This window comes from Lipotes vexillifer, unplaced genomic scaffold (genome assembly GCF_000442215.2).
Source record: "Lipotes vexillifer unplaced genomic scaffold, Lipotes_vexillifer_v1.1 scaffold570, whole genome shotgun sequence".
Taxonomy (NCBI): Eukaryota; Metazoa; Chordata; class Mammalia; order Artiodactyla; family Lipotidae; genus Lipotes; species Lipotes vexillifer.
The window spans coordinates 3,662,965-3,684,808 of NW_006777801.1; the positions used below are offsets into that span (position 1 = coordinate 3,662,965).

Consider the following 21,844-nt stretch of genomic DNA (forward strand, 5'->3'; position numbering starts at 1 on the left):
GGGAGTACTAACACCCATAGGAAATTGTAATGGTGTTCTCCCTAGGTTTTAAATTCCTCTTATCCATTTTTGACATTTTCTCCATTGTATACTAAATTCTGCCCATCCTCATATTAATTTACTATTCTTACCAAATACCTTTAAACTATTTGTATACATGTACATATATATTGTTTATTAAGATGAATCTTACGAAACTGATAATATTTGATCATTTTGTTTGAAAACAGTTTTTTCACATGCTTGAACCTAATAAAATCTGAACTTTAGCTGGATGGCTGTATCTCCTTATGTATAAACTATGCCATGCTTTCTGCTTTACTTCAACAGGGAGAATGGAAATGCTTACTCTATTCACCACTTCTTATGCATCCTTGCAAAACTGTGCTTGCTGACTACTGGTAAACTTCATGAAAATATTAAAGGTGTAGTAATTTCCACAAATACAATATATAACCAGAAAAAGTCTGCTCCAAACTGGGCAGATTGAATTACATTACCCATCTACCTAACTGGAATAGCCTACCCTAAAAGATAGTTTTTGCAGGCTTACGGTCAGGTCTAGAATCAAAAGGTCAAAAATAAAATACCAAAGCATGGGGCTTCCCTGGTGGCGCAGTGGTTGAGAGTCCGCCTGCCTATGCGGGGGACACGGGTTCGCGCCCCGGTCTGGGAAGATCCCACATGCCGCGGAGCGGCTGGGCCCGTGAGCCATGGCCACTGAGCCTGCGCGTCCGGAGCCTGTGCTCCGCAACGGGAGAGGTCACAGCGGTGAGAGGCCCGCGTACCGCAAAAAAAAACAAAAACAAAAAACAAAAAAACAAAACCCAAAGCATTTTCAACTGGAAATTCTACTTCTGTGTCCTCAATGACATTTAATATTATAGGGGGCCCACCCTGAGACCCCACACTAAGCACCAGTAAAAGAGGTATGCCCCAGACCTTACCTGTAAGAAAATTAACATCTTTCAAGAGATATAAAAATATAAATAATGAGAAGATATTCTAAGTATTGTCAGTTTCAAACTGGGACAGAATAAAATGTAAAAGGAAGACTGCATTTGAGAAATCTCAAAATGACTTCAAACATTAAGGGCAAAGAGCCAAATACAAGTGTGTGTCGAGCCTACATTCAGTCACTACACTAACCAAAGGTTCTGGATTCAAGGAGTCCTTTTATCACCCCAGAAGCAGTGATTAGAGATCCTCCAGGTCAGTTAAGTCCACAGCCACTTTCAAGAACAGGGTGTCATCTTTAATGTAGGTGGTCTTGGCATTCTCCAAAGTGGAATGAGCCACGAAGCGTGGACAGCCAGAGGCAATGTTCATCTCCCCATCGGGTCTTTTAAAGCTGCTGCTATTGGGGTCAGCCTTGAAAGTCTCCATAATGTGGTTCCTTTTGCCACTTTGGTCCAAAAGCATCAGGGTCACCCTCTGCCTGAATGGCCACTGCAACAGTGAGTCAAACTCCCCTCGCATCACCACAAAGTACAACGACAGGTGCGTCCCCTTCCCGGACCCGTCCCCATTCAGGTACGCTCTAGCGCAGAGCCTGTAGCCACACCGGCTGGTGTAGAAGGGCTGGCTGAAGATGGATACTGTGTGTCCGTCCAGCGCCTCCTTCTTCTTCAGCTTGTAGTCTGTGACCTTCCAGATGAGCTTTCCGTTATAGCAGGCACTTTCGAGCAGCTTAAATCGCTCTTCGTTTTTATTCAGCTGTGCTTTATGAATATTAATGTGGGCATCATGTTTGTTAGTCTCCCCTTCCAAAACAACTGCAAGGAAAAAAAGACTCTGAAGGCCTTAAAGTTGTCTTTAAAATTTGCCCAAAGAGGAATTTTGTTATCCGAAGAGAATCAAGAAAATTCTGACATCCCAAAGATGAACTGAATTCAATGTCCACCAATGGACAATTCCTATTAATAATATCAACTCCGTGATTCTCGTGTCTTGGCAAGATTGGCACCAAGAAAACCCAAATGCGTCCTCTTGATCTGAGGATCACCAAAGTGTTGAGAAGATGCACTCTGTACTGAGCTAGCGGGCATCTGCATGGTAAGCCCCACTGCTTTCTAACTGGAAGGCTTTTAAACAGCCAAACCTGTCTCTTTTTCTATACTTAAAACAATGTTCCCACCACATCTTTCCCCTTCTCATTTTTGTCTACTCTCCTTAAAAAACCATCACTGCCTGTTCTTGGAATTTCCTGACCCATTTCCACCCCTTGCTTGTTCCAGCTCCCACTCATGGCCCTTCATCATTTTTGCCTGAGTGGCCAGAATCTCGTGCTGTTCTGTCTCACAAATACCAGATTCAGCCATTGTTGATCCTGGACAGCTGTGACTCTCCATTGGCCAGGTCTGCTTGTTTCATGAACGCATGTAGAAATAATGAATCACCAACAGATAAGTATAAAACATTAGACATACCTAATCTTTGATCATGGGTTTCTAGCAGGGTGATTTTCTGTTTCACTGTATCAATCGCTTCCACCAAAGGCCTCAGTTCAAGTTTATTTTGTTGCTGGTTAGCCATTTGTAATAACTGACGCACCTGAACTTCTAGCCAAGCGGACTTGTCAACGTGACTGGCAAGAACCTTTCAGTACAAAGTGGATCATCATGTCAAAAAAATTTGAGTAGTTCGTTAAGGTTATATCTTTCAACTCAAACATTTCACCTTTAATTAATCAATTAATGAAATGAAAAATGCACAGTCCAGAAGAGAAAATTCAATGAGGATCTCAGAGAGATGAGTCACCTAATAGCTTCCTTCCCCTCCACAGCGTCTCTGCTCCTGTTTCAAATCTTTGAACTGTTCTTCATCTGAGTTTTACTCCTCCCTTGGTGTCTCTCCTCTTGGTTCTCTACCCTATCTTTATATCTCTGTTCTCTCCTTACCTTATCACTTCCTTCTCTTAGATGCTACTCTTCTGATTCACTCCTACTCTGCTAGAAGGCAGAGAATGCGCTGGAAGAAGGCCCACCTGTTCTGGCCTGAGCACTACAGGTGGTACAGAAGTGCCTGAGCTAAAGCCTGAACATTTGGTTGCTCTCTTTAGATGGAAGGGACTAAATAAAACTATAACTGTATTTCTTCTCCACTCTTACCCTTAGTGCCTTCACTCTTGACTGGTTCTTGTGTTAGAAAAAGGTCAGAATTGAGATAATAACATATGGTGGATTTCCTTTTTTCTACACACACTCACACACACATCCATATGGTATGCTGACAAATATGGAAATTATATGGCCTACATTTTCTGTGATAATCCAGATTTCAAAAAGATTGCCCGTATCACATCTTGAAATATTTTCCACTGTAAATTTTATAATCACAATAAAGTCATTATTCTTTAGGAATTTGTTTATGGTTATTTAACATTCATGATTTACAAAGTAATATTTGCTATATTTTAGTGATGCTTAAAGCATTTTCTTCCCAGGGGAATTAATAGTTTCACTTTGTTGACTACAAAATGCAGGACTACAGATGCTCTCAGGGAATCTGAAATCAAGTGACTAATATCAGCCCAACATTGATTACAGCCCTAATTGCCATAAATTATTTAAAAGTACCGTACCAGTGTAAACATGTACTAACATTGACAAATGTACTGGGTTATATAAAAGAGGACCTTTATTCTTAGGAAACACATACTGAAGTATGTAGGGGTAAAGGGCCATAAGACAGACAACTTACTCTCAAAGGGTTCAGAAAGAATACCCATGGGGGGCGGGGGGGTGACAGGGACAGGGTGGGGGAGTTTGGGACAAGAAGGGGGGGGAATGAATGAAGCAAATGGGACAAAATACTGACAATGAGTGAATCTGGATGCAGAATATACAGGTGTTCTTTGCACTATCTTATTCTTGCACATTTGAAATTATTTCCATTTAAAAAATTAAAAGAAAAACCCTCACGGCTAGTTGAAGGCTAAATCTTGATTATGAATAGAAAGGCCATTTCTCACCTGTATATTTGAGAGGAAAGTTCCATTTTTGCCAAACAGCTGTGCAAACTGCTTGAACTCCTTTTCGAATTTCTTTACGGTTTCTGCTAGCTTCTGGATTTTACTTTCTTTTTGTTCTAGGCTCTTATATAAGTCAGAAATCTAATAACAGGAATATGAATGAGGTCATTGAACTGCATGCACACAAGTTAAAATTTAAATATAGTTCTAGGAAAATATTGCAGGTTAAGTATTTCTAGGAAAGATATACACACATATATTTATAGAAAATATTTACAGGTAGATTACTATATAATTCTAAGAAATGTTCGCAGGTGCTTCCGAAAAAAAATAATAAAGAAAAGAAAGATCCATAGATTCCTCATCAGCCTTTTCTATATGTAACCCACTTTGATGGCTCATCTAATGCTAGTGACACCACTTGACTAAATTTGCTGAACTGGATCTCCTCTTTCATTCAGCATGCACTTATTAAACAACCGCAGAGTCCTGATCGCCATACCACATTAGATGCTGTATGCACAGCATCGATAGTAATAGCTGCAATTTGCCGAGTCTGTGAAACCCTTATATTCCTTAGCTCTTTTAATTCTCAAAGAACCCTATATGTTGGGTATGACTATCAGTTTCACTTTACAGATAAGGAAACAGAGGCAGAGCGTTTAAGTAACCTGCCCAGCATACCGCTAGCAAGTGGTAGGCAAAACACACCACCTCTCAGAATTTATGATCAATTTGAGGGAAATAACCAAAAACCTTCGCGTGATCCTCGACAACTCTTTTCTTACCCCTACACCCACTTAATCAGCAATACCTGCCAACTTTAGCTCCTGACACACAACAAAACAACTCTTACATCCATTTCTCATTGCATCTCATCTTGTTTCAGCCTGCGTTATTTCTCACCTGGGCTGCTACGATAGCTTCCTAACAGATCATACACTGTCCCTAACAAACACATACCCAAAAAGAAGCTCTATGGGAGCTGGACTGGCATGAGTCCCACCGTCCACTGGAACCTCAACAACTGGACTGGTGCCTGGCACCAGTAGGTGCTTGATAAATGTTTGTTAAATAGATGAATGAATGAATGCTCCCCCTGTCTTTAGCCTTGTTTTCCTCCAAATCATACTCCATACTGTGACCAGAAGAATAATAAGTGACAAATCTGGGCTGGTCACCCCTCCTATTTAACCATCTCTAGTGGCCTTCTTTTACAGGCTGTAGAGGGCCCTACAAAATCTGCCCCTGGCCACCTTTTCAGCCTCATGCCCATTCACACACTACACACCTTCTGTTTCAGGCCCTGCTCTCAGTCACTTCATCCTTCACCTAGAAGCGACCACTTTTTAAGCCTCACTCAAGGGCATATCCTCCCAGAAATACTTCCACACTAGTACCACCTACCTAGGCCACCTCTTAAGTTCCATGACATTCTGACCATACTCTAGAAGCATAACTTACCTTCATGACTCATTGCTTTTTTTTTTGGTTAATTTGGTCATTTTTTTCTCCACTAAATTGCTGAGGCTACATTTCACTTATTTCCTGATCCCCAAAGCCCAGCACAGCGCCTGGCACACAGAGGGCATTTGACACATGTCTTATAAATGAATGCACAAGTGGCTGCAATAACCATCTGATCTCTGGCCCCCAAATCTTCTACTTATACCCCAAGAGCTGACTCGCACGTGTGCACCAGACATCCTTGACCAAAAGCAAACTCAGTGTCTCCTCTTGCCCCCCAACCCTCACGTCTAACCTGTTCCTGTGTGCAGTGCCCATCTCAGTTAATAACATTACCAAGTTCCCTGCCTTAACTACAGCATGTGACTCCAACCTGCAAAAGTCTCTCAATGCCCTCCCTCCATCCCCACTGACACAGCCTTGGTCAAGCCTTCACCTTCGGCATCACCACCACCCACTACCACCTCCAGTATCACTTCTCCTAATACTGAACTGCTTATTGTTAGCCAGGCACTGTGCTAAGAGCGCACATATATAATTTGACCCTCACTACGACCCCATTTTACAAATGAGAAAATTGTGGAAGACAGAGGTTAAGTAGCTTGCCCGAACTCCTATGTGCGGAGCCAGGTCTCGAACCCAGGCCTTGCTGGCTCCAGGACCCTCACTCATCAATTGCCAGGCTCTATTGCCACACTGTCTAGTTTACTGCAGCATCTTTCTGCCTGGTCCCTCTGTCCTCATTCTCTTCTCTCCTTCTATCCATCTTCCATGCTACCACCAGCTGTCTTATTTTTAAAGCCAAACAATTAGCTGACCAAGTATCTTCCTATTTAAAAGCGTCTTTTAGATCCTTATTACTGGCAAACATTAGTCCAAACTTTGGCCCTTAAATCCTTTCTGAAATAGAGCAGAATATGAATAAATTAAAAAATCACTGAATGTAAGATATTTGAAACTTCTTGGCTTACATGGAAGGCCAATGCAGTCTGGACCCAACACACCAGTCTTCGGCCTTTCCCTGTCTCACACCTGGATGTCTCCCTACCCCCAAACCCCATTTCCTTGGACCATTAGCCTCTCTCATGCCTCTCCGCCTTGGCATAAACCTTCCCCTTCTGGAATATCCTCTTTCCACAACATTTTAAATGACGGACCTTCTCTTCCTTCAAGATGATGCAGCTCGGATGTGTTACCTTGAAAAGCCTTCTGCAACTCCCACAGAGTGAACTGCTGCAGCCTCTGTACCCCAACACAGGGCACCCCCATTGCACGTCCCACAAGGCACAGCATCTTATCTGTTTACATTTTTGTGAGCTCTTCAAGGGTACGTGCTGTGTCTTCCTTGACTCAGTGTCCCTAGCAACTGGCATTGTACCTGACATATGGCACGTGTTTGTTGGGTCAGTGGATAGACGAATGAGGCAACTCTTACAGAAAGAACTTGGGAATGGCTCCTAGGCAGCATGCCTTCCACCAGTTACAGTTTAATCAGTCTTTCTAATTTTCTCCACGATCTGACCCTGAAACTCACATACCTACTTTAATGTGGAATCAGACATCATAAAATAATCTGCAGCCGTAAAATTCAGCTCCCTCTCTGCAGCTGGATGGTTTTCTTCCCTACCTGGGCTTGAAAAGTCTGATCCTCTGAGATGCCCTAACAAAATAATGAACTTTTAGAATAATTACTCAATAGAATCAGCATTTATTGAGGTCCACTATGAATATTCCAGGGACTACGGCTGGCATTTGCACACATAATTTCACTTGATAGTCACAACCCAGTGAAATAAATATGTATGTATGCATTGATTGCAGTGAAATAAATATGCACGTATGAGTAGGTCGCAAAGTTAATAAGTTAAGACTTATTACAAAATATATAAAACCCACGGTGCCTAGAACAGATAGTCAAATGTTGTTTCATGGTAATACTGATTTCATTTAAAAATGCCAAACATCTACTAGGTTCCTACTAGGTGCCAGGTAATAACCACAAGGTGTGTGGATAGGCTGCAGAGAGGCAGTGTGGTGTAACACGGGGAGCACTGGACTGAGAATCAGGGACATGGGTTTGAGATTGAATTCTGTCCCTTAATATCACAAACACATCAAAATTTCTTTGAGCTTAGTTACTTCATCTAAGATCTCAAAGGCACTTTCCAGTTTAATGTGCTACAAGCCTGTGAGTCTGTCTGGCCTCTTAGTAGAAAAACATCTACCTCCAGTTGACTTATACTGAAACACAGGGGAATATAAAAATACCAACAAGTACAAATCCCAGCGATTCTGTTGCCTCCCTTTATACTTGAACCCTTGAATATTTACCTGTTCTTCTAACTGGAAGTTCTTTTCTAAAACCAGAAGCATGTGGTCCCGTAAGGCTGAATGCTCATGCTCCTGCAGGTTTCCTCGTTTATCCTTTAATATGAAGAGAAAAATAAGTCAGGTTGTTGAAAGGCTCCCAAAATGAGGGTGGTGGTGGGATATTCTGCTAAAGCAGAACTTTAACAACTTTGCTTACTTGTCTCATGGTGGGTTGCAGAGAGAATGACCCCTCCCAGGTCCCTTTTCCAGCTTTAGGATTCTACAGTACCCATGACACACTTACAGAGAGTCAGGCCACTATCAAAGTTCTCAGCACTGATTTCGTTCCTTGCCCTGGGAGTATATGACTGAGGGTTAAGTGTAGTTATTACCACCTCTCAACTATTCCCATATAAAACTTACCTCCTTGGTGGGTTATCTCCCAGATCAGTTTTAAGCCTCCGTTAGTTCTCTCTCCTACCAAGCACACTTCTCTACCGCCTTCTATCACTGTCCTTTTATCGGGCAGAAGGTATGCAACCTAATTGTAATGTCAGCCCATGCAAATCTGTTGCCTTCAAAGTCAAATTATATGTTTGCAAGAAGAAATGCAAACTTCTTCCCTTATCATTAAAATTCCATTGCAGACTGGCTGCATTACTAGTAAAAGCAAATGGTATGGGTGGCCCATAGACTCTAAGCAAACACTCATCATCAATTTCCCTTCAGTTTAGGGTTGGCCCCTCCTCCAGAGAACTCCCCCAGCCATCCCCAGCAAGTCCTAGAATACAATCCAAATGGAAGTTTGGGCCTAACTGTAAAGAACATTCCTTTTAGGGACTTCCCTGGTGGCGCAATGGTTAAGAATCCGCCTGCCAATGCAGGGGACACAGGTTCGATCCCTGGTCCAGGAAGATCCCACATGCCGTGGAGCAACTAGGCCCGTGAGCCACAACTACTGAAGCCCGCACACCTAGAGCCCAGGCTCTGCAACAAGAGAAGCCACCACAATGAGAAGCCCACGCACCACAACGAAGCCCCGCTCACCGCAACTAGAGAAAGCCTGCGAGCAGAAACGAAGACCCAAAGCAGTCAATAAATAAATAAATATTTTAAATAAAATTTTTTATAAACGGAGATTCCTTTTAGAGCTGGAAAACAATTCTGTATTTTGTGCACAAGGAAGGTAAACCCTCTCCTTTCTTCAGCCAAGATAATCACTGGTTTGCTATGTGACACATTTATGGACTCTTCACTGATTTTTTAAAAAGGTTTCTCATAAGAGTTTTTTAAAATAAGAGAAATATATGCTTATCTCAAACAATATAGCAAGATGTAGAAGAAAAATAAAAGCCCCCTTCTCTCTGTCTCCACACCCAATTCCCTAGTCTCACTACCAGAGTCAGTGAAGATACATACACAGTGAGATCATACTGTATGTAATTTTTAAAATATATACCTCATTCTTTTCATCAGATGCATAGTATTCCAAAATATGAAAAAATATATATATAATTATATACTCAGTACTTCAGAGATGGACTTATAGGTTGTTTTTCATTTTTTGTGGGTTTTTGGATTTTTTTTTTTTTTTGGCTACATATAGTAGTCCCCATTTAGCCACCGTTTCAATTTCTGTGGTTTCAGTTACCCATGGTCAACCATGGTCCAAAAATATTAAATAGAAAATTTCGGAAATAAACAATTCATACTTTAAATTGTGAACTGTTCTGAGTAGCGTAGTGAAATCTTGTGCCTTCCTGCTCCATCCTGCCCCAGAGGTGAGTCATCCCATAGTCCAGGTATCCAGGCCGTACATACTACCCACCCATTAGTCACTTAGCCATCTTGGTTATCAGATAAACTGTTGCAGTATCGCAGTGCTGTCGTCAAGTAACCCTTATTTACTCGATAACGGCCCCAAATGATGCTGGCAATTCAGATATGCTCTTAGTGAGCCTAATTTGTAAATTGAACTTTATCATAGGTATGTATGTATAGGAAAGAAAAACATAGTATATATAGGGTTTGGTAGTAACCATGGTTTCAGACATCCGTGGAGGATCTTGGAATCTACCCCCATGGACAAGGGGGGGGTACTGTAAATATCTTTGTGTGCACGTGTGTTTGTATATGTGTGTAATCATTGCATACTTATGAAAGGATATCTGTGAAATAAATTTCTAGCAGTAGGATTGCAAGGTCAATGTGAGGGTCACATTTTATTTTCAGATATAACCAAACCTCAAAAAAGTTGGTATTAGGTATTATAAATTTTATGTATATATAAATTATTTGTTCAGTTTCTCTGGAGAACCCTGACTAATACAAGTATTAGTATTATGTATTATGTATTATATACAAGTCTTTTTTCTTTTCTGTTTATAGTTATTATAAAATATTGGCTATATTCCCTGTGTTGTATTATATATACTTGTAGCTTATTTATTTTATACATAGTAGTTTGTACCTGTTAATTCCCTACCACCATCTTGCCTCACCCTACTGGCAGCCACTAGTTACAACCGCCAGTCTTCAAGTTTCTCAGAAGTGAATGTCCTTCTGCATCTTGAATGGAATCAAGAATAAAATGAACTCAACAAATGAATTATACAGTAGAAGGTAGACAGAAACAATTATTCCATACCTTTACAGTACAGCCATAGTGCTTGAAAGGACAGTCTTGTTCAGCTTCAGGACACACAGCAAGGTGTTCATCCACCTACAAAACAGACAGCCTCATGCTAGAGAAATGCATCCCTGACTCTCCAGCTACCTGGTATAACTGCGGTAAGCAGGGAGCCAAGGGTGGCTTGGGAAGAAGGGAGGAAGCACCATGCTGAAGCCTGGGGGAAGGAGAGCTAAGATGAAAACAGAGAAGAATTCTCAGGGAGAAGGGGAGGGAAGACAGAACCACGGTTATCATGAGGATAATTTAAGCCTTGGGCCCCTGCTTATGGGATTTTATCAAACACACACCACAGTGATTACTGAAACTTTATCTTACATAAAATCTAAGAGAATTATTTACAGTTACCTCAGTTCTTGGAATAATCTGCAAACACTTGTTGGGACAAGATACTGGGTACTCAGGACACAAGTTTTCCTCATGATTCTGAAACAGAAAAAGTGTGCTGAAATAAAGCCAGCCTTGCTTCCAAAGGCTCCCTGTATGGCCTCAGTGTGTGTATACATATGTCCCTTTGGGGATCTATGCTATGTGGGTTGCCCTCTGTAGGAAGGTATGGCCTAGTTCCAAAAAGCGTTCTAGATGGCTGCCTTCTTGGTATAAATGAATTCAATTCAGTTCAATTTTCCAATTCTTTTAAAGAAGGTCAGCGGACATGGGACTGACAGAGGACAGACTATGGGAGTCACTGGCTTGGCTCCTTTGGCACATGTAAAGGGTACCCCACGCTCTAGTCTTATGCCGGCATCCTGCCTCTCCAATTAGGTCAGAGCATCCTGAGGGCAGACAGTGTGGTCACCTCCTTGGGACCCAGCGCCTAGCGCCACTCCTGGACCACTCACACTCAGCAGGTGCTCAAACAACATTTTTGCCAATGATACATGAATAGAGTCCCACCAAGAAGGTTTTTAGCTTTTTATAGAACCCTCAGATAAAGTTATTCTTTAGACCTCTTTCTGCATAAAAATAAATCCAGAAAAGTGCTTCCGGTATCCCACCTGATTCACTGTGACCACTGAGGCAGAATTTAGTCCCATAAAGATGATTCTTTTTTTTTTTTTACCTGTAGGTTGATGACTACCACATCCTTTTTGCAATAAAGGCATTTTTCCTCTCGAAACGGACAGTCTGCACTCAAATGCTCTTTCAGATCTTTGCGAAGAACTGGCTCCCGACAGCTCTCATTAGAGCACTGCACAGCTTGGAATAAGCAGTGCTGAAGGTGGTCCTGCGACAGATAACAACAAGCCAGTGGGGACCCACTGAGCAGGGCAGTGGGAGGGGAAGCCTGCTGCAAGGCCTAGTGAGGGAGGGAGGGAGGACCCTGGGGCAGCAGGAGAAAGGACTGTGAGGGTGGGGGGCAGGGGGCACAGCCTCTGTCACAGGCTCTCTGCAGAGGCCACCCGCTGCCTCTGCTGAGCACAGGGCATGGAGAAGGCTGCCTGCACGGAGGCTGTGACAGCCAGCCTTGTTTGGAGGACAGGGGAAGATGCGTGACGAAGAAAGCATACCGGGTTTATCTTTGATTACCTATTAACCTGCTCATATTCTCAGGTTAGCTCTTGAATATTTTCCTTAGGCATGCCAATTAATTTACCAGCTCCTCAAGGACATTTCTTTTGTGCACCCTCCATCCCCACCTCCAGCACCAAGTACTAATCTCTGCACAGCGGACGGTAAAAGCCGGAACAGAGGGCAAAGAGGGAAGAAGAGAAGGCTACCCCCTAAGTAAGTGAAGGAAGGGGAAGGACTAAAGGAAAGAAAGGGAGGGAGAGAAAGCTGTTCCAGAAGCGGTAAAGAAAATGATAGAGGACTACAGGATCACAGGCCCAGGAGAAGCTGGGATGGGTCATCCTTGTCAAGTCAGGAAATGTTCTTGACCAGAATATTAGAGGATGATGACTCAGACGGTGTTCCTCATGTTACAGATTGTTTAAAGCAGGCCTGTCTTAACAGAACCTGTAGATAACACTGCAAGTTACTGTGGTGCTGACAAGGTATCAAAATCCTAAGGAGTTTGTTCCCCACCATAAGATCCTTTAAAACAGGGCTGGCAAGCCACGGCCCTTGGGCCAAATCTGGCCTGCTACTTGTTTCTGTAAGTAAAGTTTTATGGAGAACAGCCACACCTATGTCTCACACATTGGCTATGGCTGCTTTCCCTCTGAGATGGGAGAGTCAGGTAGCTGCGACAGACACTGTGTGGCTGGCAAAGCTTAAAATATTTACTATCTGGCTCCTGACAGAAACAGTTTGCTGACCCCTTCAGAGAACACACAGTTTTACTATAGGAGGTAAATAAATATTATAGCTATTCTCCTTTGCCTCTAGTAATGAGAGACAGTGACAACGGACATCTACATCTTCTCCAAAATCCATGGATGCTACCCCTCAGCTCTCACCAAAACCGTCAGCATTCATCAAGACTCTGCTACCTGTGGGATCCTACACCTTACTCGCAAGGTGAAGGAGAACAGGGGATGAGAGGAAATACAAAAGAAACAGGTGAAAATAAACCAGCCACTGTTCTCCAGAAGCTGAGGATCTGGTCACTAGAGCTGATCAATGAGCCTCATTTCCTGTACAGGCTTAGTGACAACAAAGTTGGTAAAGAGGCCCTGCTTGCTCTAGGACCTGACTGTCAAAACAAGTGGCGAGGGACTGTCTTAGGAAAACACAAAAACCTTCTGTGAACTTCCAAAGAAATTCTTGGGTTAACAAGGGAATCATTTACACATTTATGAGCTCAGTGCCTAGGGGTTTAGAGGCATGCTGGGGAAAAGACTGAATCACCTGAAATACATTCCAAAACGTGTGGCTGGGAAGGGAAACTTGTAGCATCCTCCTAGCAATTCCCTGGAAGCTAGAGATGCTTGCCTCGTATTCATTCATAGTGTGATTGAACCTGACAAGGGCTTGCTGTGGCGGAGCCACGTTTCCTGCTTCCCATTTAACAACCTTCCACCGCTGGATGCAAGAGCAAGGTAGGATAGCTTCATCTGAAAGGAACTCGACAACCCTTCACCTCCCCTACACCTCATTTGTTTGCATCTCATACCAATGCTTCACCTTTACACTACATTCTAGCTCTGTTCTGGTCTGTGTCGTCTGCCTTAGATCACAACCTCTAAGACAGCAGGGCCCACAGCGGCTAGGAAACACCCACCCCAGCACCTGCAAATGCTTCCAGGCAGGGACCCTTACAATTGTGTCTTTCTGCAGTCATGCCCTGGCTCCCATCCTAGGAATCCCCAATCCTTCACAGTTTTCCAAAAATGACATGTCCTTGCTCGACCATTTCTTTTGCCCAGCATGTCTCACACCTTCTCTTTTGGATCAATAACCCTAACCCACAAGTTAAGGTCTAGCACACATGGTATGTCCTCCATGTGTTCCATACAAAATGAATCTCTTCACGTGAGATTAATTTCACACCTTAGCCCTCGGTGTGCTGCACTGTAGCCAAGTGTACCTCTAGACAAGAATTCGCTGAGGGCAACCCAATGAATCTCCGTACCATGCTTAGCCCAGTAACTGTCACATAAAAATGTTCAGTACATGTCACTGGAAAAATAGCAAAGGCAAATATTGTTCACCAGTAATACCAACCTGGTATCGTCCCAAAATAACCTTGGCATTACATCCAGGAGCATTTTTGCAAAATACATATAAATTGAGGACTTCTCTTTTGCAGCAATTGTCTTTAAACACCTAAAAGATAAACAAGGTAGGTCTCACACACTCCAAATCTTTAGAGCAACGTGAAGGAAGCTATTATTAATTCGGTCTTCAAGTACATCTCAAAAGTTGGGTGGAAACTTCCAGTCAGTGGTTGGAATGGAAATACCAGATTCACCACCATAAAAGATAAGCCTGTCTCAGATACATCTGACAGGCCACCAAACATACAAGCCAGGTAATTTAATGCTTAGTGCAGTAGGCTGAAGCTAGGAGAATCTTGTGGTGAACTTGACCCCACATGCTCAAAGGTCAAGAGGTGGGGCTGTGGATGAGGGTGATGCTTTCAGCTTCCTGTCCCAGGGTGAACGTTTGCATTAGTCATCAGGTGGTGTCACTGAAACTGTGCTGACTTATTTTTCAGCACAAGCCAGGGGTTGGCAAACTTTCTCCGTAAAGGGTCAGAGAGTAAATATTTTCAGCTTTGCCAACCACGTTGCAATGTTCTCTGTTGCAACTATTCAACCCTACTGTACCCGATACTTAAATGAATGGGCATGCCTGTGTTCCAATAAAACGTCATTTATGGACAGTGAAATGTGAATTTCATATAATTTTCACATGTCACAAAACTTTATCCTTCTCTTGATTCATAAAATAAATTTTTGTTTTGAAATAAAGACTCACAAGAAGTTGTAAAAAATAGTATAGAGTTCCTGTGTACCCTTCTTTTGATTTTTTTCAATGATTTAAAAATATAAAACCATTCTTAGCTCACAGGCCATACAGAAACAGGTGGTAGGCTGGATTTATCCCAACAAATCCCATGTTGTAGTATGCCAACCCCTGGCCTAGTGCATGAGGCAGACACAAGTACAACTAAGCATTTGGAAAACGCATCATAAGAGCAGAGAGAAGGAGCATGAACATTTGACTAAAAAGACAAACAATTCACTTAAAAATGGGCAAAGGATTTGAATAGGAATCTCTACAAAGAAGATATCCAAATGGCCAAGCACATGAAAAAATGCTCAGCGTCATTAATCATTAGAGAATCAAAACCACGAGATACCTCTTCATACCAACTAGGAAGACTAAAATCAAAAAGATGGACCACAACGTATTTTGGTAAGGATGTAAAGAAGCTGGAACTCTCATACCTTTGCTGGTAAGAATGCAAAATGGTGCAGCTGCTTTGGAAAATAGCCTGGCAGTGCCTCAGAATGTTAAACACAGAGTTACCATGAGACCCAGTCATTCCACTCCTAGGCACACACCCCAGAAACGTGTACACTTTAAAGGCAAATTTTATGGCAAATGCATTGTATCTCAATAAAGCTACTGTTAGACATAATAATAATAAGAGAAAGTTTTAGAGACTAAACAGATGAGAAAGTGATTCCAGGAAGCAGGGTGTTTCATTCCTGCAAAGCGACTCATGGTAACGGGAGCTAGTACAGGAAGAGGGTAAAGAAGAAGTGGGAGAGGAATCCTGGGGGGGGCGTCAGTAAGGACTCACACTAGCCTCTCTCAAAGAGGGGTGGGAATGGGGTCCCACCTTACCCCACAGTAGAGGAATACGGACTCCAAGGAAGGTCCCCCTCCCGCTCTTCTGCTCCAACTTCTCTGTCCAATTCAACCCAGGACACTGGCTGCTCCGTCACCCAGAGAACTGCTAACCCAAAGCATGATTGTCTTACCTCCTGAGATTTGATCACCTCCTTATCTACAGGGCAGAGTGGGACTGCGTTTAATTCTCTGGAAAGAGAAATCAAAATGAAGCCAGAATTAAGGGTTGACCTCAACAGCCCATCCAAGAGCAGCCGCAGCGCTTCAGCCACGCCTGACCCCTCGAAGTTCCCCCTGCGCAGGCCAGGCCCTGTCTTTATTCATGCTGTTCCCTCCTCCCAGAAGGGGCTCCCCAGTACCCCAACTTCAGCACCTCCTCAGTCTGCCTGAGAAACTCCCATTCATCCTCCAGGATGTGAGTCAAAGAGGGAGTCCTGCAGACAGAGTCAAATGTCCTCTGCCAACGTTCCCTCGGCAGTCCTGTGCTATCACACTGTACCCCAACTTGCACCTTCACTAGAACATAGAGGGTCCTGTGTCACACTGGACCTCCAGCTCTTCACCTCTGTGCACTAGAGCTTGGTTTAGCGAGGTGTCTGGAACACACAGGTGCTGAATGAACGAACCCAGGAATGAATGAGAAGGTGCTGTAATAACCCCCTTTCCAAGCTTGGGAGGGTACAACTTCCGTGACGTCCCTGTATAAACCCCCAAAGCCTGCTTCCATGTGTCTCCTGGTCTCCACCTCAAAATGGCACAACCCAGGTTTTACAGCTGCCGGGGAGTCGACAGAGTATCCACGGCGGCAAGGAACCTTCCAGATGCGACACCGCCTCTGCCTCAAGGCAAGGAAAGGTCAGGGCGCCTACAGGAAAGACCCCCATGAGATACAGGTCCTTCCTCACATGGACTGTGCACTGAGGTTTGCCTTCGTGTGCAAAACAGGTGTGGTCTGAATTTTCAGAAAAGGTGACTATCAATAAGACGGAAAAAAATGAAGATTATTCCTCAGGCTCTCAGAGAAGGGTGCTGGGAGGGCCCGTCCTCATATTCGTGGTTCTGTGGCCAACCACAGCAATTCCCGAAACCACGATTATAGTTGAGTGGCCACAGATGACACGTAGATCCCAGGAACAGCCCTGTCCGCTTCTGGCCGGAGCGCAGGTCCTGAGCACTCACCTCAGGGACACGATGCAGTGCTGGCAGAAGCGGTGCCCACAGCCCGTCTGATGGGGGTTGTGAAGCACTGAGCGGCAGAAGGCACATCTGTAGCGCTCTTCCAGCTGCTCCACAAACTGGTACTCTGCGTCTGGCTCAAAGTCCAAAGACGTGGAGTTGCCAGAATTCTGGCGGATGAAGCCACAGGGGACACCTCCTTGCTCCTCAGAACAAGCCATTCTGGGGGATCAGGAGAAGAGAAGGAAAATTCAGTGTGCAAATACCACAGCAACTACAGCCATCAGGTGTTTGAATCATCTGTTCCCTGATTAGTGAACATCACTCACAGGGTCATTCTGTTATGACTTTGTAACCATAGTAACAATCTCCTGCCACTGGAGGGCTCCTGAAGAGGGGAGGTGGCTTTGGGGCGCTCAGCGGGAGGCTGGACCAGATAACTTCTAGCGCGATTCAGTGAGACTTCAGCCCACAGTCCATCAAAAGGATGCTAAATTATCCTTCAGTGTGGCTACATGCTTGGGCAAAATATAGCCAGGTGTTAACTACATTCTGAGTAAACTCTGGTTATGGATTTTTCTTCCACTCAGTTGAGAAAATTGAAACAAACGTTTTGTTAACATTTTTTAGAAGCAAGAACTTTGTGTACCAATACATTCCTTGCAAAATATATAAATACATCACCACCACCAAGCCACACCATTTCTCACCTGAGCTAAATAAAAGCCCATTAACTGCTTTCCCCTCCAATCCATTCTCCATACTATAGCCAGGGTGATATTTTCAAAATACAAGTATGATGGAAGATTATCTCTCCTCATCATTCTGTGGCTTCCCAGCGCTCTTAGGTTAAAGCCCGTGGTGCTAAGCAGGCTACAAGAATGCATCCTCCCCACCCAGTAGCATCCTGGACCTCTCCTCCCCTTGCTTCCTGCACTCCAACCACACAGGCCTTCTTTTAGTTCTTCTAATGTATCATGCTGTCTTCTGCCACAGGGCCTTTGCACAAGCTGTTGCCTCCGTGCTTCCCCTATCCCCTTCCAGGCCTCCTCATTTAGTTAACTCAAATTCATGCTTCAAATTTCATTGCAAGCTTCATATTCTCAGGTAAGCCTTTTCTTCTCCCCCTGGTCTGACAGCAGGAGGTCTACTCATCAGTCTGTAAAACATGCAAGGCTTCCAGGGAGTGGCTAGGGGATAAAGGTAAGTGTGTGTGTGTGGGGGGGGGGGGTGGATTTTTTGCCTATAATCCTTTTGAATTTTTGAATATGGATATATTACCCATCCAAATATTTTAAAAATATACAAAACCAAAAAACCATTCATCGACTGTTATATTTGTCATAGAACCAGGTTCCATTCCTTCAGAGCAACACTTGATTTGAGATTGGACACGCATTTGTGTGATTATTTTATTTATATCTATGCTCCTCAGTGGCACACAGATATAGCATCTGGTCTTGCTTACTGTTGCGTTTCCAGCCCTTGGCACTAAGCCAGGCGTGGAGAACAACTCAGCTATTTGTTGAGTTAATGTTATTCAATGGACTTTTTGTGAGACCCTCAGCAGGGCAGCTCTAAGTAGTACTGGCCTGTAACATAGTGATTCTTTTTTTTTTTCTAATAGGTGAGGGAAATTAAGAGGTGCCAACTTCCAGTTACAAAATAAATGAGTCATAACATAGTGATACTTAACCTTTTCTGAGCAAGGACTTCCCCTGGCTTTGAAAATTTGATGAAAACTCTAGACCTTCTCCCTATAAAATAGCACACACACCTTACATGTGTACCCTTAAGGACCCTTGGGACCCCCACCAGTGGTCCCCAGGTTAACAACAGTCTGTCTGCCCTGCAGGCATGCTGCTACTTTTGGCACAGTGCCAGGAGTTATGGTTTCAGTGTCTGCAAACAGTGAAAGGATGGGTGGTCCTTGGGGGTGACATCCCTCCATGTGGCTGTGGTACAGGAAGGCTTGGCCTGCAGGATTGCTTGCTTTGGCTTGTTCTTGGGATCCCTCATAATTCTCCCAGAGCTGACAAGTTCAGCTGGGCCTGGGAGCAGCTGTGTGGCCTTGACCACGTAGGCAAGAGATGGGCTGCCCCATTCAACCCTAAGCTCTGCCCAGGTCAGCTGCTGAGTCCGGGCTGTGGCCTGGATAAATGGAGCAGAGGAAGCAACTGGCCTCTTTCAACAAATAAAGCTTGCTCTCTGGAGAAGCCCAGCAGACCAGGGGATTTTTTTTCTTTGTCCTGGGGTTTGAGACCAAAGCCCCATGTTTTCCTCCCTGCCTGTTTCCTGCAGAATTTCAAGGGTGGTAGGTGAGCAGGACAAGATGTGACTGTTCCCCCTTTAACGTTGTTTACTCTTGAGATTTAACAAAAAAGTTTTAACTATGATGATGAAGAGGCACAGCACTTGATGTACACACACAACCTAATAACCAAGACTCACCTTTCTCTCAGAGAAGGGGGAGAACCTATCCCAAACTGCCCTAACCTGTCCTGTGTCCTCCAGTCCCAAGGGAGAACAATTCACGTCCTATGCCCCTGTAGGATTCTCTCTCAAGATCACACTCATGTCTATGTCACAGAGCATCTAAATTTGGACCCTCAGAGATATACTCTAAAGCAGCAGGTCTGTTGAGCCCCCAGAACAAGGGAGGAGGATGTACAAAACTCAGTTTGGGTTCCCCTCCACTACATTCTATCCTCTTTCCTAGCAAAAGAATTTAATGTGCTCATCTGTGTCTCTGTCTGTCTTTCTCTACCTTCCACTCAATTTTGCTGTGAACCAAAAATCACTCTACAAAATAAAATCACTTAAAAAATGTGAGGACAACTAGGGCACCTACTAGGCACTGGTGAGGGACCACAGACACGTAAGTGCACAGGAGGAACCCCCAGCAACCAGTTGTTTCAATTATACTTTTATTTTTCCTAATACATTTTTTATCTTTCTTATTTTTATTATAATTTTTTGCGGTACGTGGGCCTCTCACTGTTGTGGCCTCTCCCGTTGCGGAGCACAGGCTCCGGACGCACAGGTTCAGCGGCCATGGCTCACGGGCCCAGCCACTCTGCTGCATGTGGGATCTTCCCGGACCAGGGCGCGGACCCGTGTCGCCTGTATCAGCAGGCGGACTCAACCACTGTGCCACCAGGGAAGCCCTATCTTTCCTATTTTACTTTGTTCTTTATTCTTTGATATTGTACTGCTCCTTTTGTTTGTTTGTTTGTTTGTTTCTTTCTTTCCTTTTTATTTTTTTACCACAACACAAAGGCTGTGGGATCTTGGTTCCCAGGCTGGAGGTCAGGCCTGAGCTCCTGTGGTGGGAGCTCCAAGTCCAAACTGCTGCACTAACAGAGAACCTCAGACCCCAGGGAATATTAATCAGAGTGAGGCCTCCCAGAGGGCCTCATCTCAGCACCAAGACCTGACTCTATCCAACTGCCTGCAAACTCCAGTGCTGGACGTCTCAGGTCAAACAACTAGTAAGACAGGAATACAGCACCACCCATCAAAAAAAAAAAAAAAAAAAAAGAAATGACAAAAAATATGTTACAGACAAAGGAGCAAGGTAAAAACCTACAAGACCAAATAAATGAAGATGAAATAGGCAACCTACCTGAAAACGAATTCAGGGTAATGATAGTAAAGATGATCCAAAATTAAAAATACTCTAGAAAGAATCAGTAGCAGAATAACTGAAACAGAAAAATGGATAAGTGAGCTTGAAGATAAAATGGTGGAAATACTGCCAGGGAGCAGAATAAAGGAAAAAGAATGAAAAGAATTGACTACAGTCTCAGAGACCTCTGGAACAACATTAAATGCACCAACATTCGAATTACAGGGCTCCCAGAAGAAGAGAAAAAGAAAGGGTTTGAGGAAATATTTGAAGAGATTATAGTAGAAAACTTCCCTAAGATGAAAAAGGAAATAGTCAATCAAGTCCAGGAAGCACAGAGGGTACCGTAAAGGATAAACCCAAAGGGAAACATGCCGAGACATATTAACCAAACTTTCAAAAATTAAATACAGAGAAAAATATTAAAAGCAGCAAGGGAAAAGCAACAAATAACATAACAAGGGAATCCCCATAAGGTTAACAGCTAATCATTCAGAAGAAACTCTGAAAGCCAGAAGTGGGTGGCAGGACATATTTGAAGTGATGAAAGGGAAAAACCTACAACCAAGATTACGCTACCTAGCAAGGACCTCATTCAGATTTGATGGAGAAATTAAAATCTTTACAGACAAGCAAAAGTTTAGAGAATTCAGCACCACCAAACCAGCTTTACAACATATACTAAAGGAAGTTCTCTAGGCAGGAAACACAAGAGAAGGAAAAGACCTACAATAACAAACCCAAAACAATTAAGAAAATGGTAGTAGAACATACATATCTATAATCACCTTAAATGTAAATGGATTAAACACTCCAACCAAAAGACATAGACTGGCTGAATGGATACAAAAACAAGACCCATATATATGCTGTCTACAAGAAATGCACTTCAGACCTAGGGACACATACAGACTGAAAGTGAGGGGATGGAAAAAGATATTCCATGCAAAAGAAAATCAAAAGAAAGCTGGAGTAGCATTTCTGATGACAGACAAAATAGACTTTAAAATAAAGACTATTACAAGAGAAGAGAAGGAGAATACATAATGAACAATGGATCAATCCAAGTAGAAGATATAATAATTGTAAATATTTACGCACCCAACATAGGAGCACCTCAATACATAAGGCAAATGCTAACAGCCATAAAAGGGAAATAGACAGTAACACAATCATAGTGGGGGACTTTAACACCTCACTTTCACCAATGGACAGATCATCCAAAATGAAAATAAATAAGGAAACACAAGGTTTAAATGACCCATTAAACAAGGTGGATTTAATTGATATTTATAGGCTATTCCATCCAAAACCAACAGAATACACTTTCTTCTCAAGTGCTCATGGAACATTC

At 43.2% G+C, this 21,844-nt stretch overlaps 1 protein-coding gene across 2 annotated transcripts; it reads right to left on the bottom strand.

The window, feature by feature from the left end:
• Positions 1 to 1,005: 1,005 nt before the first annotated feature.
• Positions 1,006 to 17,084, bottom strand: TRAF5 (TNF receptor associated factor 5). 2 transcript variants are annotated; one of them, XM_007451322.1, is made up of 10 exons: positions 16,866 to 17,084; positions 15,818 to 15,875; positions 14,049 to 14,150; positions 11,503 to 11,667; positions 10,788 to 10,865; positions 10,398 to 10,472; positions 7,772 to 7,864; positions 3,974 to 4,114; positions 2,430 to 2,598; positions 1,155 to 1,775 (listed from the first exon to the last, which is right to left on the bottom strand). In XM_007451322.1, the coding sequence occupies exons 1-10, from the start codon at positions 17,081 to 17,083 to the stop codon at positions 1,198 to 1,200; spliced, it is 1,677 nt and encodes a 558-aa protein (XP_007451384.1). In that variant the 5' UTR covers position 17,084; the 3' UTR covers positions 1,155 to 1,197. The 2 variants fall into 2 exon arrangements, with proteins under 2 accessions (XP_007451385.1, XP_007451384.1); XM_007451323.1 differs by lacking the exons at positions 10,398 to 10,472; positions 10,788 to 10,865; positions 11,503 to 11,667 and having other exon boundaries at positions 1,006 to 1,775.
• Positions 17,085 to 21,844: the final 4,760 nt, after the last annotated feature.

What these genes read in the sequence shown, in the direction of transcription:
- TRAF5 (XM_007451322.1), bottom strand. Translation starts at nt 17,083, where the DNA reads ATGGCTTGTTCTGAGGAGCAAGGAGGTGTCCCCTGTGGCTTCATCCGC. An exon ending in CACTGCATCGTGTCCCTGAG is followed by an intron (nt 15,876 to 16,865) that starts GTGAGTGCTCAG and finishes TTCTCTTTCCAG; the next exon opens with AGAATTAAACGCAGTCCCAC. An exon ending in ACTATGGCTGTACTGTAAAG is followed by an intron (nt 7,865 to 10,397) that starts GTATGGAATAAT and finishes TTCATATTAAAG; the next exon opens with GATAAACGAGGAAACCTGCA.